The 13,228-nt window shown below is 40.2% G+C and overlaps 1 protein-coding gene across 2 annotated transcripts; it reads left to right on the top strand.

The window, feature by feature from the left end:
* The first annotated feature begins 53 nt into the window (after positions 1-53).
* ewsr1b (EWS RNA-binding protein 1b) lies at positions 54-9,845 on the top strand. 2 transcript variants are annotated; one of them, XM_053480907.1, is made up of 16 exons: positions 54-174; positions 1,764-1,800; positions 2,131-2,182; positions 2,298-2,433; positions 2,531-2,723; positions 2,853-3,067; positions 3,188-3,323; positions 6,923-6,960; positions 7,315-7,338; positions 7,449-7,564; positions 7,654-7,783; positions 8,020-8,130; positions 8,325-8,457; positions 8,548-8,633; positions 9,087-9,306; positions 9,499-9,845. In XM_053480907.1, exons 1-16 carry the CDS (start codon positions 69-71, stop codon positions 9,533-9,535), a joined length of 1,770 nt encoding a protein of 589 aa, XP_053336882.1. In that variant the 5' UTR covers positions 54-68; the 3' UTR covers positions 9,536-9,845. The 2 variants fall into 2 exon arrangements, with proteins under 2 accessions (XP_053336882.1, XP_053336883.1); XM_053480908.1 differs by having other exon boundaries at positions 118-174; positions 2,301-2,433.
* The last annotated feature ends 3,383 nt before the right edge of the window (positions 9,846-13,228 follow it).

A 13,228-nucleotide genomic window follows, 5' to 3' on the forward strand; every position in this document is an offset into this window, starting at 1 on the left:
ACCCCCACGCACCACACACGTTGGTACATCCGATGACGTAGCGGTCGTATTTTTTTAAACCTCTGCGCATGAGCGTTTCAATCACCCCGCCTCAGGGACCACATTTGAACCGCGCATGCGCACTAAACCTATTTTTTTGCATATCGGCAGCAGCGAAAATGGCGTCGGCTACAAGTAAGTGTGTCTTCGGAGTATTCGGGTTTATTCGCTTTTACACGAAAGTTGTGCTTTTAGACGTTTGATAAATACAACACTATAACTTCTTTATGCAAAAAAGATGTGTTTGGTGGAAATAAAACAACTAATACGAGCGTGGAATTATTTGTTTTATTGTTGGGTCATACACGCAGCTAACAGGTTCGCTAGTTAGCAGGATTAGCATCCACGCATCCGGGTACCTCACGGTTTGTTACGTGTGTAGCGGGTTTTTTTGCGGGGTTCGCGAGCTTAGCTTTGCAAGCCCGAACTTTAAATATATAGACGACTTATTATTTTATATCGTATATAAATGTCAATTGTGTGACTAATTAACAAAAAGACAGTACATGGATTGTGTTTCAGTTGACCTGTTAGCTAGCTAGTTCAGTTAGCTAGCTAGCTTTATTTTATTATTCAAAGCTAACTCGGCTAAAACACAGCAGCTAACTTTTAATAATTTTTAAATATGAACAAAAATATTTGACTTCTTTATAAAAAGGGTAGAGCTGTTTAATTTTATTTTTTCTTCCCGCCGTTTGTTAGGCATGAACTCTGATAAACCCGGGTGCAAAAGTTTGTGCACCCCAGAAATTATATATATATATATATATAGTATTTAGTTTTTCCTTAAATTTAAGAAATAAATGTCACTGTTTTATTTCCCGATTAATTAAATAATGATTATTTATTTTTATCAATTTGCTTAAAACGGCGAGATAAATCGAGACAAAATAAAAGAAGGCGGTCTCTTTTAGGTATGCAAATTTCGATTTTGAGAACCTATCGGAAAGGCGCGCCGAGTCACGTGACTAGACTTGCTTAGGGTAAGCAGAGGTACCTTATGGTCATTGTATAGTACAGGCACTCAACCTATGTAAAGTGTGTGTATAAATACATAAAAGGCACAAAACTGTAGATATGTCATCTTTATATATATATATATATATATATATATATATATATATATATATAATTACACCTAGTTATATATGCAGACATGGACACAAACTCTAACACACTGTCCGTATTTCAGTTATCTTTACATGATCTATTAAATGTACCATGTTTTCAATAAAGTGTAATATTTCATTTGCACTTTGAGATTGTTATATTGAGGCTCAGGGAGTATGTACACACACATGGTCACAGGGCAACTTTATGCCTAAATTAAAACATCATGTAAAACTATACATCTAATGAAAAGACAGTAAATGAGCAGTTTCCTGGTTTGTCCATATTTGTGGTGAGTGTGTTTAAAAGAGAGTAAGTGCTTCCTACGTGTCTGTATCCATCCTCATCCTTCTCTCTGAACCGTCCATCCTGTGTTTATCTAAACACCTTCTTTGTTTACTTCAGTGTGGAGTGAAGATCTAGAATGTAAGCGTTGGTGTAAATGTGTTGTGTTAATCCAGAGTGTGTGTCTGAGAGAGTTTACATTACACATTGTTCTACTTTTATAAGTAATACTGGCTTTGTGATGCACATGTGTGAGAGAGGGAGAAAGTGACTTGTCACATGATCTCTGATGTATCGGTAGCTAAAGTTTTTCCTTTTTGTGTTTATAGATTACAGTGGATACAGTCAGGCTGGTGCTCAGCAAGCGTAAGTGTTTGGTCTACTCCCTTCATTTGGTCTAAAAATCTTATACCTTTTTTTTTTTTGCTTACCTCATAAAACCTTAAAGTTTTAATGAAACAATGTTGTGTCCTGAACTTGTCAAAGCTTAAACTTTCAGCTTTAGATTCCTTCCATATCTGTTTCCATGGCAATCACTTATCCATCAAGTCCATTCACATAAACCTGCGCTGTTTTTTTATAGTAAACTAATGAACACTAATCAGAGCCCAGATTTTGTGCCCGACTTTGCGCGGTGGTTTAGTGGTCGCGATCCCTGACGTTTTGGTGTACTGATAAGCGTTCGTGTGTCCGCAGGTACGGCTCGTATGCAGCCCAGCCCGCTCAAGGATACGGACAAACAGCACAGGTATGTCCAGAGTTTTGACCTAGGGGTAAGGGGCGGAAAGTAAATATTATACATAAAAAAAAAACTATCTATTTTCCTGGAGTTGCAGTGTTGAGTGTGTGTGTTCGTCTCTCAGCAGGGATACACTCAGCAGGACTACAGTTCATATGGCCAACCCGCTGCCACTGACTCTACGTACCAAGCAGCCCCCTCTGCTGGAGGATACACACAACAGCAGTACGCAGCCGCGTATGGACAGTCTACTGCTCCAGGTTTGCTCAGAACTCGTGTGCAGTTAAATGTGTGTAAGAGAGACATTTTACAGTTAAATGTGTTTAATGCAGTTCTCTCTCTCTGTTTTTCTTCCAGCTGCTTACGGCACTGCTCAGGCCGGAGCTCAGGGCTACACTCAGCCAGCCACTCAAGCCTATGGGACGAGCAGCTACGCCAGCACCACGGCCGCACCTCCCGCCTCTCCGGCATCGTACGCTGCACAGCCGGGATACACCGCTCCGACTGCTTATGCAGGGTACGGCCAGCAGGCCGCCTCGGCTACGCAGAGGTACCAACTCGGCTTCCTGTATTAACCGGGGTTCAGGTGTTGCCGAGCGGATGTGTTTGTTTATAGTGGCAATGGTTGTCATTCAAACTTTTTTATATATATATATATATTTTTTTCCTTGCTTTGTAGCTACAATGCTAGCGCTGCGCCCACCTACTCCCAGGGGGGCTACCAGGCGCAGCAGGCGGCCTACGGGGGGCAGCAGCAGGCCGGCTACGCTCAGGGCCCGCCCCAACAGCCTCCTTCTGCAGGCTACCCTCCTCCAGCTAACGGTTCCTACTCTCAGTCTCAGTACAGCCAGCCCGGGGCTCCTCAGAGCGCCTATGACCAGTCCGGAGCCTACGGTGAGCCACTCGGGGGTTCTCTCAGAATTATCGGCACCCTCTACAAGATGCATAATGTATACAAAGCATAATGTATACAAATACTGCAGCATTTATTCGTGACCCTTTTATCTTATGCAGGTGGTTACGGTCAGGGAGGGGCGAGCGGGGGATACGGTGGCCCTCAGCCGCCACAGCGCGGAGGTTACCAAGGGAACGGCTACGAAAGAATGAGAGGTGGACCCAGAGGTCGCGGCCTCATGGGTCGGGGCATGGGGTAAGTTCTGACACGCTAACCGTTTCACAGCTAACTGCTGCCTTTTTCCCCCCTCCATCAACAGGCTAGACATGCATGATGGCGCGTACACCATGGCCATATATACTTTAGTCTAGTCTAGCCTAGCGTTTGCGAAATAAAACAACTACGTCACCTTTAAAAAAAAAAAAAATAATAATAATAATAATAATAAAAAAGCACCTTTAATGCTGCATGCAGTATTTCACAAACCTTCAAACATGTATACACACAAAGCAGGGTTTTTTTTATGCTGTAATATTTATCCGCATCTATGGTTAAGAAAATGCTACGGTTTGTATTCTTTCTTTAAAAAAATGAAGGTTTAGCAGTTAAACTGTCAGATAAGCTACAAGTGCTTGTTCATGCATGTGTTTAACTAACAGACAGCATGGAGTCACGGGTTCATCAGCTGCTCCGCTAATACACAAGCTACCGTTAGCAAAACCTGAACACCCGTTTGGGTCTCGATGTATGAAGTGACCAAGTAAATCATTATTTTCTCTGTAACCTTTAAAGAGGGAAGAGGTTTACTGTTCAAAACTGGAGTGTTTTCAGATAATTCCTACACTGTTAACTTAAGTATTAGGGTTACATTTTATCATATATTCTGGGGTTTAAGATAAACCTGTACACATCTGCCTTAAAAATAATAACAGAAGAATATCTGGCGATTGCTGATCAAGAGTCTCGGAAAGGTTCGTGTGTATGCAAGAAATCAGAAGCTAAATCATGTTTACGTGTGTCTGATCGAGGTAGTTCAGATGTTGGGTTTCTTGTTCCGGCTTCTTTACGAGGGTTTTTCTTATTTTACTGGTACAGAAGGTTTAGAATACAAGACCTGCACTGAAATTCCGTTTAGTAAACATTTGATTTGAGAACAAACAGTCAGATGAAAAAACACTAAAGTGAAATGGGTGGCTTGTTAAGGATTCGATACAAATTCCACTGAAAGACAAACGGATGTATTTTATTTTATTATTCTTTTTTTTATCAGCATCTTTAATGGTGCCGTTTAAACACTGCTTTTATTCGATCACGTGTTTAAGTATATTTTTAGTCGTGTGAACGTCACACCTGGACAGGCAGGTATTGGAAGTGTCCCGTTTTTCTTCTTATACAGACATAATCATTTGCAGGTTTATTTTTGACAATTCTCCCCCAAGCGTGACCTTCCCATGGGGTTTACACAGAATTAATGCATACTGAATGATTTATAGTTTGGCTTGAGGGTTTTATTTTTCATCTTCTCATTTATCTCCTAAATCTAACCTCAGCGCTGTCTGATGGGGAACCCTAAGGTCTGTGTAGTATAGGATTATTTGGGATGTAATGTGCTGCTGGTTTTCGTATCCATGACCATAAGAGTGCATCATACAGTACTTATACTTTGGTTTTATGAACATGTAATATACATCACTTGGTCAGACCTTTTAATAAGCAGGTTTATCAAAGATGCTTTCCCCATTTATTTATTATTATAGTGGTTTATTAAAACTCTGCCCTCTGTTAGGATTATTATCCTGATTTATTTTTCTTCAAGCTTCTTTTGTTTTGGTAAGAGATTCAAAACCAGAAACGCTGGTCATCAGGGCCGCTCCAAAGTATTAGAGCCCATGTGCCGTGTTTCTTCATAATGAGACTTGGGGGGTTTACTTTTTATTATTTATATATATATATATATATATATATATATATATATGTAAAAAAAAAATAATAATAAACTATTTTTTATTTTTTAAAAAGTTGTGCTTCTTTACAGGGTTCCAGTCCAAACTAAAATTAGAGTTGGTTATTGATCTTCGTCATTAGTGTGTTGGGAAAAGGGGAGGGGGTAAATTTGGCACAATTTTGTGGTGGTGTTTTTTTTGTTTTTTTGTCCCTTTAAAAATGTCATTTATTGACATTGTCATGGGATTATTTACATATGAACATGTGGTTAATTAATTAAAAATAAGTAATTGTGGAACTGGAAAAGATGCAGAGCCTCTAAAGGAAAATGTTTTAAAATAAATAAAACGGTTCTGGTTTACACCAAATTATTATATATTCTTTTGGTTGTTTATGAACTCGTCCCTTAACCGACTCTGTAAAAAAATCTTTAAATTTTTTTTACTATTTTCTGCTTGTAATTTTTTTTGCCTAATTTTATCATTTGGAAAAATTTTATTTTTAATGGGGCAAAAACATGAAACGTTCTATTTGACAATGCGCCATTAAGTATTTACAGAACACAATTTTTAAAATTACTTTGAGATTATTTGCACGTGGCCATGGGGTTAATTCATTAAAAGTTAATAAAGATACAGTGAAGCAGGAAACGGTATGGGTGCCCCAAATGGATATTTTTTAATTTACTTTTAAAGGGGGATGAGGGGGGGTAAAAATGTGTTGTGCACCAGCTAAAATTAATTTTTAAGAACCATGTCCCTTTAGGGCCTTTTGTAAAGCTTTATTCTTTTTTTTTTTTTTTTTTTTTTTTTGCCATTTAAAAAAATTAAGTTTGAACATTTTAAACAATACCTGAATATTTAACTTAATTTTTGCTGATGCTACATGAAACATCCTGACCCAAACAAATTATTTATAACATAAAGACACAACCCATTCTTTAAAACGGACTTACATGGGTGAAACTCACAAGTTCACCCTTTATTTATTTGCAATAATTAGTGCTTTATTAAAGTATGAGACCAAGAAAGTCTCTATCAGAGTTCGATCCTGTCACGAAGAGGAGCCAGACGTCTGATCGGTCTACAAGTTAGTGATTTTTTTCTTTATCTCTGATGTAAGTCTAATTTGTTAAATTTTAAAGAAAGGTAAGCGTGTACACTCGCACCAGTCTTTTAACCCCTCATTAATTGATTACTTTTGTGGTGGTTATCATTATTTCTTCTTTAGGAGGAGTGTGTGTGGTTGATGTGAAAATGTCTTGTGTTGGGGAAACACTTGAAGCTCCAGTTTTGGAGTTCTTTCCAGTGAGATTGGAGCTTCTGTGTTTCCACACGGGTTGTGATTTCACTGATTTTTACACTTTAACACTTTTTGTCATATTTGTTATGCTACAGGAAACAGAGCGTCATTTACATTAGGTCCGTATCAAAGCCAGCTGCTCACGGGGGTGAAGGGGAACTCACTCAAATCAAGAATTTAGAAACCATTGTTAAAGTGTCTGTTTCTCACTTGTGATATTTTTTTTTCTTTTCTTTTTTTTTAATCTGTATTGTAATTTTTGTACTTGTATTTTTTTTTTTTTTCTTTTAACACACTTAAATTAGTCGACTTTATACATGCGTGTTACCATAATATATATATTTTTTTTACCACTAAAGAAATGTTTGTGTTCGACATCTATGGTTCTTGCTGTACAGTGATGCTCTTTTAAATAATTTTGCTTACATCATCAGTGACGCGGTGCGCCGTGGTATTACATGGGGCTTTATTTTCTCTTTAAAAAAAAACCTAATGATATTTAATGAGATCAGATTACAAGAGGGGGAGAGTGTGTGTTTTATATCCATGTGCTGTTGAAGTCCCCTTGGTTCAAGACTAAATGGAATTTCACCCCTCTTCATTCGTAGCATGGCTGGAGACAGAGGTGGCTTCAGTAAGCCTGGTGGTAAGTTACTACAGAGTATTACACTGGCTAGAGTTTATTCATTTATGCCCGAGTTGCTGTGCCACTTTCTGGTGTCAGAATTATTTTAAAGCGGGGCTTCCCTTTTTCAAAGGGTTTATTTGAATCAGCGTCCTTTCAGGATGTATTTTTATTTATTTTATACATTTCGTATATATCTATTTTATTTTTCCCTTGTGTTAATCATCCTATCCAGAGAAACCCTAAAATCCATCTCACGTCGCCTCAATAATTTACCAAATACTGCTGCTGCCAGAGATGCGCTTTTTCTTTCCTGTTGTACATAACGTCTCTCGTTTCTTCTCTCTTTCTATTTCTTTCTTTTCTCCACATCAGGACCAATGAGGGATGGAATGGAGGGTGAGTATCATCATCAACCGGCACACAACTTGTGACACCCACAAGCTCTCATTAATGCTCAGGTTTATTTTTATTTTATTTTTTTTCCAATAATTTTTGGTTTGTTTCAGGACATCCAGGAGAGCAGGATGAGTCCGAGAACAGCACCATCTACATCACGGGACTGACGGAGAAGGTCACGCTTCCCGACATGGCCGATTTCTTTAAACACAGCGGAACGATAAGGGTGAGAGCGCTGAAAGGTGTGCGATCAGAACAGCGCCGGAGCGCATCACATCGAGGTTTGATCGATCTTTGGGTTTTGGTTTCTTACAGATAAACCGGCGCCTGAACCAGCCGGCCATCAACATTTACACCGATAAAGATTCTGGCAAACCCAAGGGAGACGCCACCCTGTCCTACGATGAGCCGTCCTGCGCCCGAGCTGCCGTGGAGCATTTTAACGGTGGGTCACGCATGCGTCCGCAAGACCTCATGTGCATGATGATTTCTACAGATTTTTTGCCTGTACTACCTGTGCAGTATAGTTCACTCTTTTTGCTTTATTATTAAAATTAAATGGATTAAACAGGGATAGAAAAGGAAACAGAGGCCGAGAGTAGTGTTGTTAATCAATGATAATTAAAATATTTAATTGTGTTCTGGTGCTCACACCTTTTCTTTGTTCCTGTGTGTGTGCAGGTAAGGAGTTCCAGGGCCGGAGGCTGAACGTGTCGATGGCACGCAGGAAAACCGCTCCAGGACTCATGAGGGGGGGCATGTCTATGAGAGGAGGACCAATGGATCGTGGAGGTACAGCTCCTCTCCGTGCTCACACACAGTTACGCCCATAATATAAAACACAAACACTGTTAGAAAATAGATTCAGCTTTTCTGGTGTTAGAAATAAACCAATTATAAATAAGTGTTAACAGTTGTTATAAATAAAAGGATGCGTCTCTCACCCTCTCTGAAGCTCAGGCTGCTCACTGTGCTGTTCCCTGCAGGTATGATGGGGCGGGGCGGAGACAGAGGCGGGTTTCCTCCCCGTGGAGGTCCTCGTGGCGCCATGGCCTGGGGAGGACCACCGGGACCCGGCAACGTCCCGAAGAGAGCAGGGGACTGGGAGTGTCCTAACCCGTGAGTCTCAGTCTCTCTCACAACACACACACACTCGTCTCTCACTGCAGTTATCTTCAGTGTATGTGACACACTTCCTGTTTTGTGTAGTGGCTGTGGAAACCAGAACTTCGCCTGGAGGACCGAGTGTAACCAGTGCAAAGCTCCAAGGCCTGAGGGTGTGCTGCCTCCTCCAGGTCTCTACCACACACACACACACACACACACACGATAACTACTGTGATAGACATGACTTACTAAATTCCCATGTACAGTATTTGATTTTAAGTTTTTCAGTTCTGCAGAGACACCCTGATAAAACACTCAGTTCTAGAATTATTGGCACCCTCTGTTTCTCTCTTTTGTGTAAAGTGGAGGGGAGGAAATTGTTGCTGGTGTTTATACGTTACATTACCGAGTAAGGAAACAAGTCTAATGCTGTTTGAGCAAAGGTTCATTTAATTGTGAGTTGGCTCAACACTCCAGAGATAAAGCTTTAGTGTTAATATTTTCTTCGTATTGTTTAATGCTTTGTTAATCCCTAAAGGGATTCAAGCTTAATTTAAAATGGTTTCTTTGTGAAATGAGTTTTTTTTTTTTTAAAGCTGGAGATGATGTGTAAGAGAGAAACTGTGTTTGTGTGTGTTCAGGTGGAGAGCGGGGCCGAGGGGACGGGATGTTCCGTGGAGGCAGAGGGATTGAGCGCGGTGGCCCAGGGGGAATGCGTGGAGGCTGGGGGGGAGAACCTGGAGGCTTCAGGGGCGGCCGAGGAGGAATGGACCGAGGAGGGTTTAGAGGAGGAAGCCGTGGAGGACCTCAGATGGACCGCGGGGCGAGGAGAGGAATGGGACCGGGGAAGATGGACATGAGGTAAACTTCGAGTCTTGCAAAATAAAGACACTTTGGTATGATAAAGGTTTTTAAGATGAGGAGGAAAAACACTGCGGGAGGAGATTGATCACATCCTGAGCCGTGTTGTAGTGAACTTCAGACTGTTCAGAGTGTTTTTCTAAAATCACTTTGGTTATAGCAGCTAAACTTTGTGTCTCTCTTTCTTTCCAGAGATCAGCGTCAGGATCGCAGAGAGAGACCGTACTGAAGCGTTTCACACATCCACAGTGATGAACCTGTAAAAGCTTTTTTAGAAGGTCTTTTTAATTCCAAGTACATATTTATACCTGGCACATACACACCCACCCGTGGGCCTTAATTATTACCTTCCATTTAGGACTTCAGGTTAATCCATTAGATTTGTTCCCCCGTTCACTTCTTCCTTCCTGCTCGATTCTAAATCACTCTTCGTTTCTTCTTTATCCAGTTTATTTTGTATCGTTACATCACTTCCTCTCTATGCAGTTATGTACTCATTATTTTTTAAAGAAATAAACTTCAACTGGATTGACTTTTAATGTATTGTGTGTGTGGTATTTCCTGTGTTCAGTACAGCGCAACTGGACATTAGTCACTTTGTCTCGCTCCATGTGGACGACAGATTTTGCTTTTTCAGAATCAAACACTTATACTGGCTTCTGCGGTTTAAGCGGCGATGAAGTCATAAAAGCAGCTGCTGCTCCGAAGCCCACGTAAGGCTTTCCTTAGGCTGCAAGGAAATGAATAAACATTTATGGGAAAAGATGTTTTTATGTACCTCGTTTCAGTTATATTTATATTTGCACAGAATTGTAAAAAGTCGTGTGTGGGGGGTGTAGGGGGAAATGATGCTAATGTAATGAATTTAAATCTGATCTTGCAGTTCACGTTTCCACCACCAGATGTCTCTAGATCATCACTAAATGCCTTAATAATGGCACCTCTTACAATGGAGGAGGACTGAACCTCAGATAAACCTGAATCTGACCTGCATGATCATGTGATAAATGTACAGATTAACGTCCTGTTGATTAGATGTGCTCTCGCACACACAGACGTAGCTTTAACAAGATACTGACATGTTAAATCTCAACTAAACTAATCCAAATGTTATGTTGATATTTAATAGGTTTATCTACATAATGCTTTCACATGCATTTGTGTTTTATTAAATTTAGGCAAAACTGCTGTTTTTCTTGGTCTATTAGACTTTACTTTTTGTTTTAAAGTATAAAATCTAGATTTAAAGTCAAATTGTAGCTACATATGGAAGGGTTTAGTTAGAGAAATTTTCAGTAGGCTTATTAAAAGACTTATTAAAATGTAAAATTGTTTGTTTTGTTAAGGTTGAAATTTTGTTTGAGTTCTTCCTTGATTAATACCAGTATTTATTTATTGGCAAAAAAAATATGTATTGTGATTAAGTATATTAATGTATTTCAAAATGTGTTTGTTCAAGTTCAAGTAGGCTTTATTGTCACTTCAACCATATACAGTTAGTACACAGTGAAACGAAACAACGTTCCTCCAGGACCAAGGTGCTACATGCAACATAAACTTACAACATAAATTAACAGAGAAGCTAAACTAGCTAACTAAGAGGCCTAGTTAGCTGGCTAGCAGAGACAAGACAGATAGTCCTAACATAAATTACAACATAAATTAACAAAAAAACTAACTAACTAAAAGACTATCTACATAACGAGCAACAACTAAGTTACAGTGCGACAACAATGACATATTAGAACATAAAATATGGTGTTGAGGTAGTAAAACATAGCAGCAAGAATTGATATTTGTGCAAAAAGTAATGAATATTGTGCAGAAGAGATAAACAGTGAGGCATTTACAGATGTGTGTACGATAGTTTGTGTGGGTCAGTGTGTCTGCGCTTGTTTTGATTAGTCAGTCCAGTCTCAGTGTTTTGATGTATTGATGTAGTTGAGTTAAGCTGAGTGATAATGTGTGTGTGTGTGTGTGTGTGTGTGTTTATCAGTTCAGTCCCTTTTTGTTGAGGAGACGGATGGCTTGTGGAAAAAAGCTCTTGCACAGTCTGGATGTGTGTGCCCGAATGCTTCGGTACCTTTTTTCAGATGGCAGGAGTGTGAAGTGTGTGTGAGAGGGGTGTGTCCGATCAGCCACAATGCTGTTGGCTTTGCGGATGCAGCGTGTGGTGTAGATGTCTTCAATGGAGGGAAGAGAGACCCCAATGATCTTCTCCGCTGTCCTCACTATCCGCTGTAGGGTTTTGCGGTCCGATATGGCACAATTCCCAAACCAGACAGTGATGCAGCCGCTCAGGATGCTCTCGATAGTCCCTCTATAGAAGGTGATCAGGATCGGTGGTGGAAGCTGGGCCTTTCTCAGTCTTCTCAGAAAGAAGAGACGCTGTTGGGCTTTCTTGTGTAGGGAGCTGGTGTTGAGGGACCAGTTGAGGTCCTTTTCCAGGTGGACACCCAGGAATTTAGTGTTTTCGACAATCTCCACAGAGGAGCCGTTGATGCCGTTGATGCTCAGCGGAGCATCTGGTAATATAAATATACCAGATTTAATAATTACATTAAGATAAATAGCAAGATACTTTATTGATCATGAAGAAAATATATATTTTTTATATTTATTGTTTTTAATTTAAAGATGGATATGAAACATTTAATTTTTTTTAACAAATGCAAGACTATATTTCGGAACATGTAAATTTCAGGATTAAAACTTTTTTCTTCTTTGCTTGAAATTAATAAAAACAGATCTGCCCATGGTGTAAGACAATGTTAAGCATTTTCATTGTCATGGGAGTATGATTTCAAACTTTTGTGTGGAGCGGTACCTGCTATTGAGCCTGGAACAGCTGGAAAAGCTTCGTGCCTAACATGGAGAGGTTGAACATCTGGTGTGCACGTTCAGAGCTCGACTCTGAAGATCCGCTGCTGCACCGAGCCTGTGTGAACTGTAAACATGGTACAATTTATGGTAGATGTAACCCGTACACACATGTCTGAGGAGGTGAGACAGGTTGCTCGGCTTAGGGCTTTGGGGTGAGGAGGGGTTTGGGTCAGTGTGGTTTAATCTGTGGGTTAATTCCTCTTCCTTGTCCTGATTCTTCAAGAGTAGGAGTGGAAGGAAAAGATTTTTTTCAGCACAGCATATGTTTTCATGGATGGTTCTAAAACACTCGCAAGGGATCTGTGGAATTGTGTGTGTGTGTGTGCAAAAGAGCTAATTCATCCAGGCCTCTGAGAATGATCTCACCCTCTCTCTCTCTCTCTCTCTCTCTCCACCCCTCCGTCTAGCTCTCTTAAAGTAACACCCGACGCTTTTCAAATCAAAACAAGGGCCTCCTTTTGGAACCGGAAGCTGCTCTCACGCCGCCGTTAGAGACGCTGGACTCCTCCACAGAGCTGCAGATCATTTGGAGAAGAGCAGAGACAATGCCGGGTTTATGATGCAGACAGACAGAGACTCAGACTGAAGCGCTTGTGTTTCAGCCTTGTTCACTCGCCGCATTGTTTTTTAAACTAGCCTTAAAAGGAGAGAAAAAAACATTCCACCCACTTCCTGTCAGGATGTGACTGACCCCTGATGCTGAGTGTGTGGTCATTAGAAATGAATAATAATAATGATAACGAATAACAAGATACACACTATATAGGACCACACCCCTGTTTGATTTTGGATTAATCAGAAGGTGTTGATTTATTTTCCATAACAGCACTCCGGGGATTAGTGCAGACTCATTCAGAATTCATGCACTCGCTCTGGGACTTAAAGACATGTATATCTGTAGAGACGCGAAATATGTACATGCATGGAAGGAGTCTCCAGCGTCAGAGGGAAGGCTGTAAGTTCACACAAACAAAACTGACATCGTTTTTCATTAACTTGAGTAAAGAGTGAAGGGACGGCTATAAGACAAATACAGTTT

The sequence above is a fragment of the Clarias gariepinus genome, chromosome 21 (genome assembly GCF_024256425.1).
Source record: "Clarias gariepinus isolate MV-2021 ecotype Netherlands chromosome 21, CGAR_prim_01v2, whole genome shotgun sequence".
Lineage (NCBI taxonomy): Eukaryota > Metazoa > Chordata > Actinopteri > Siluriformes > Clariidae > Clarias > Clarias gariepinus.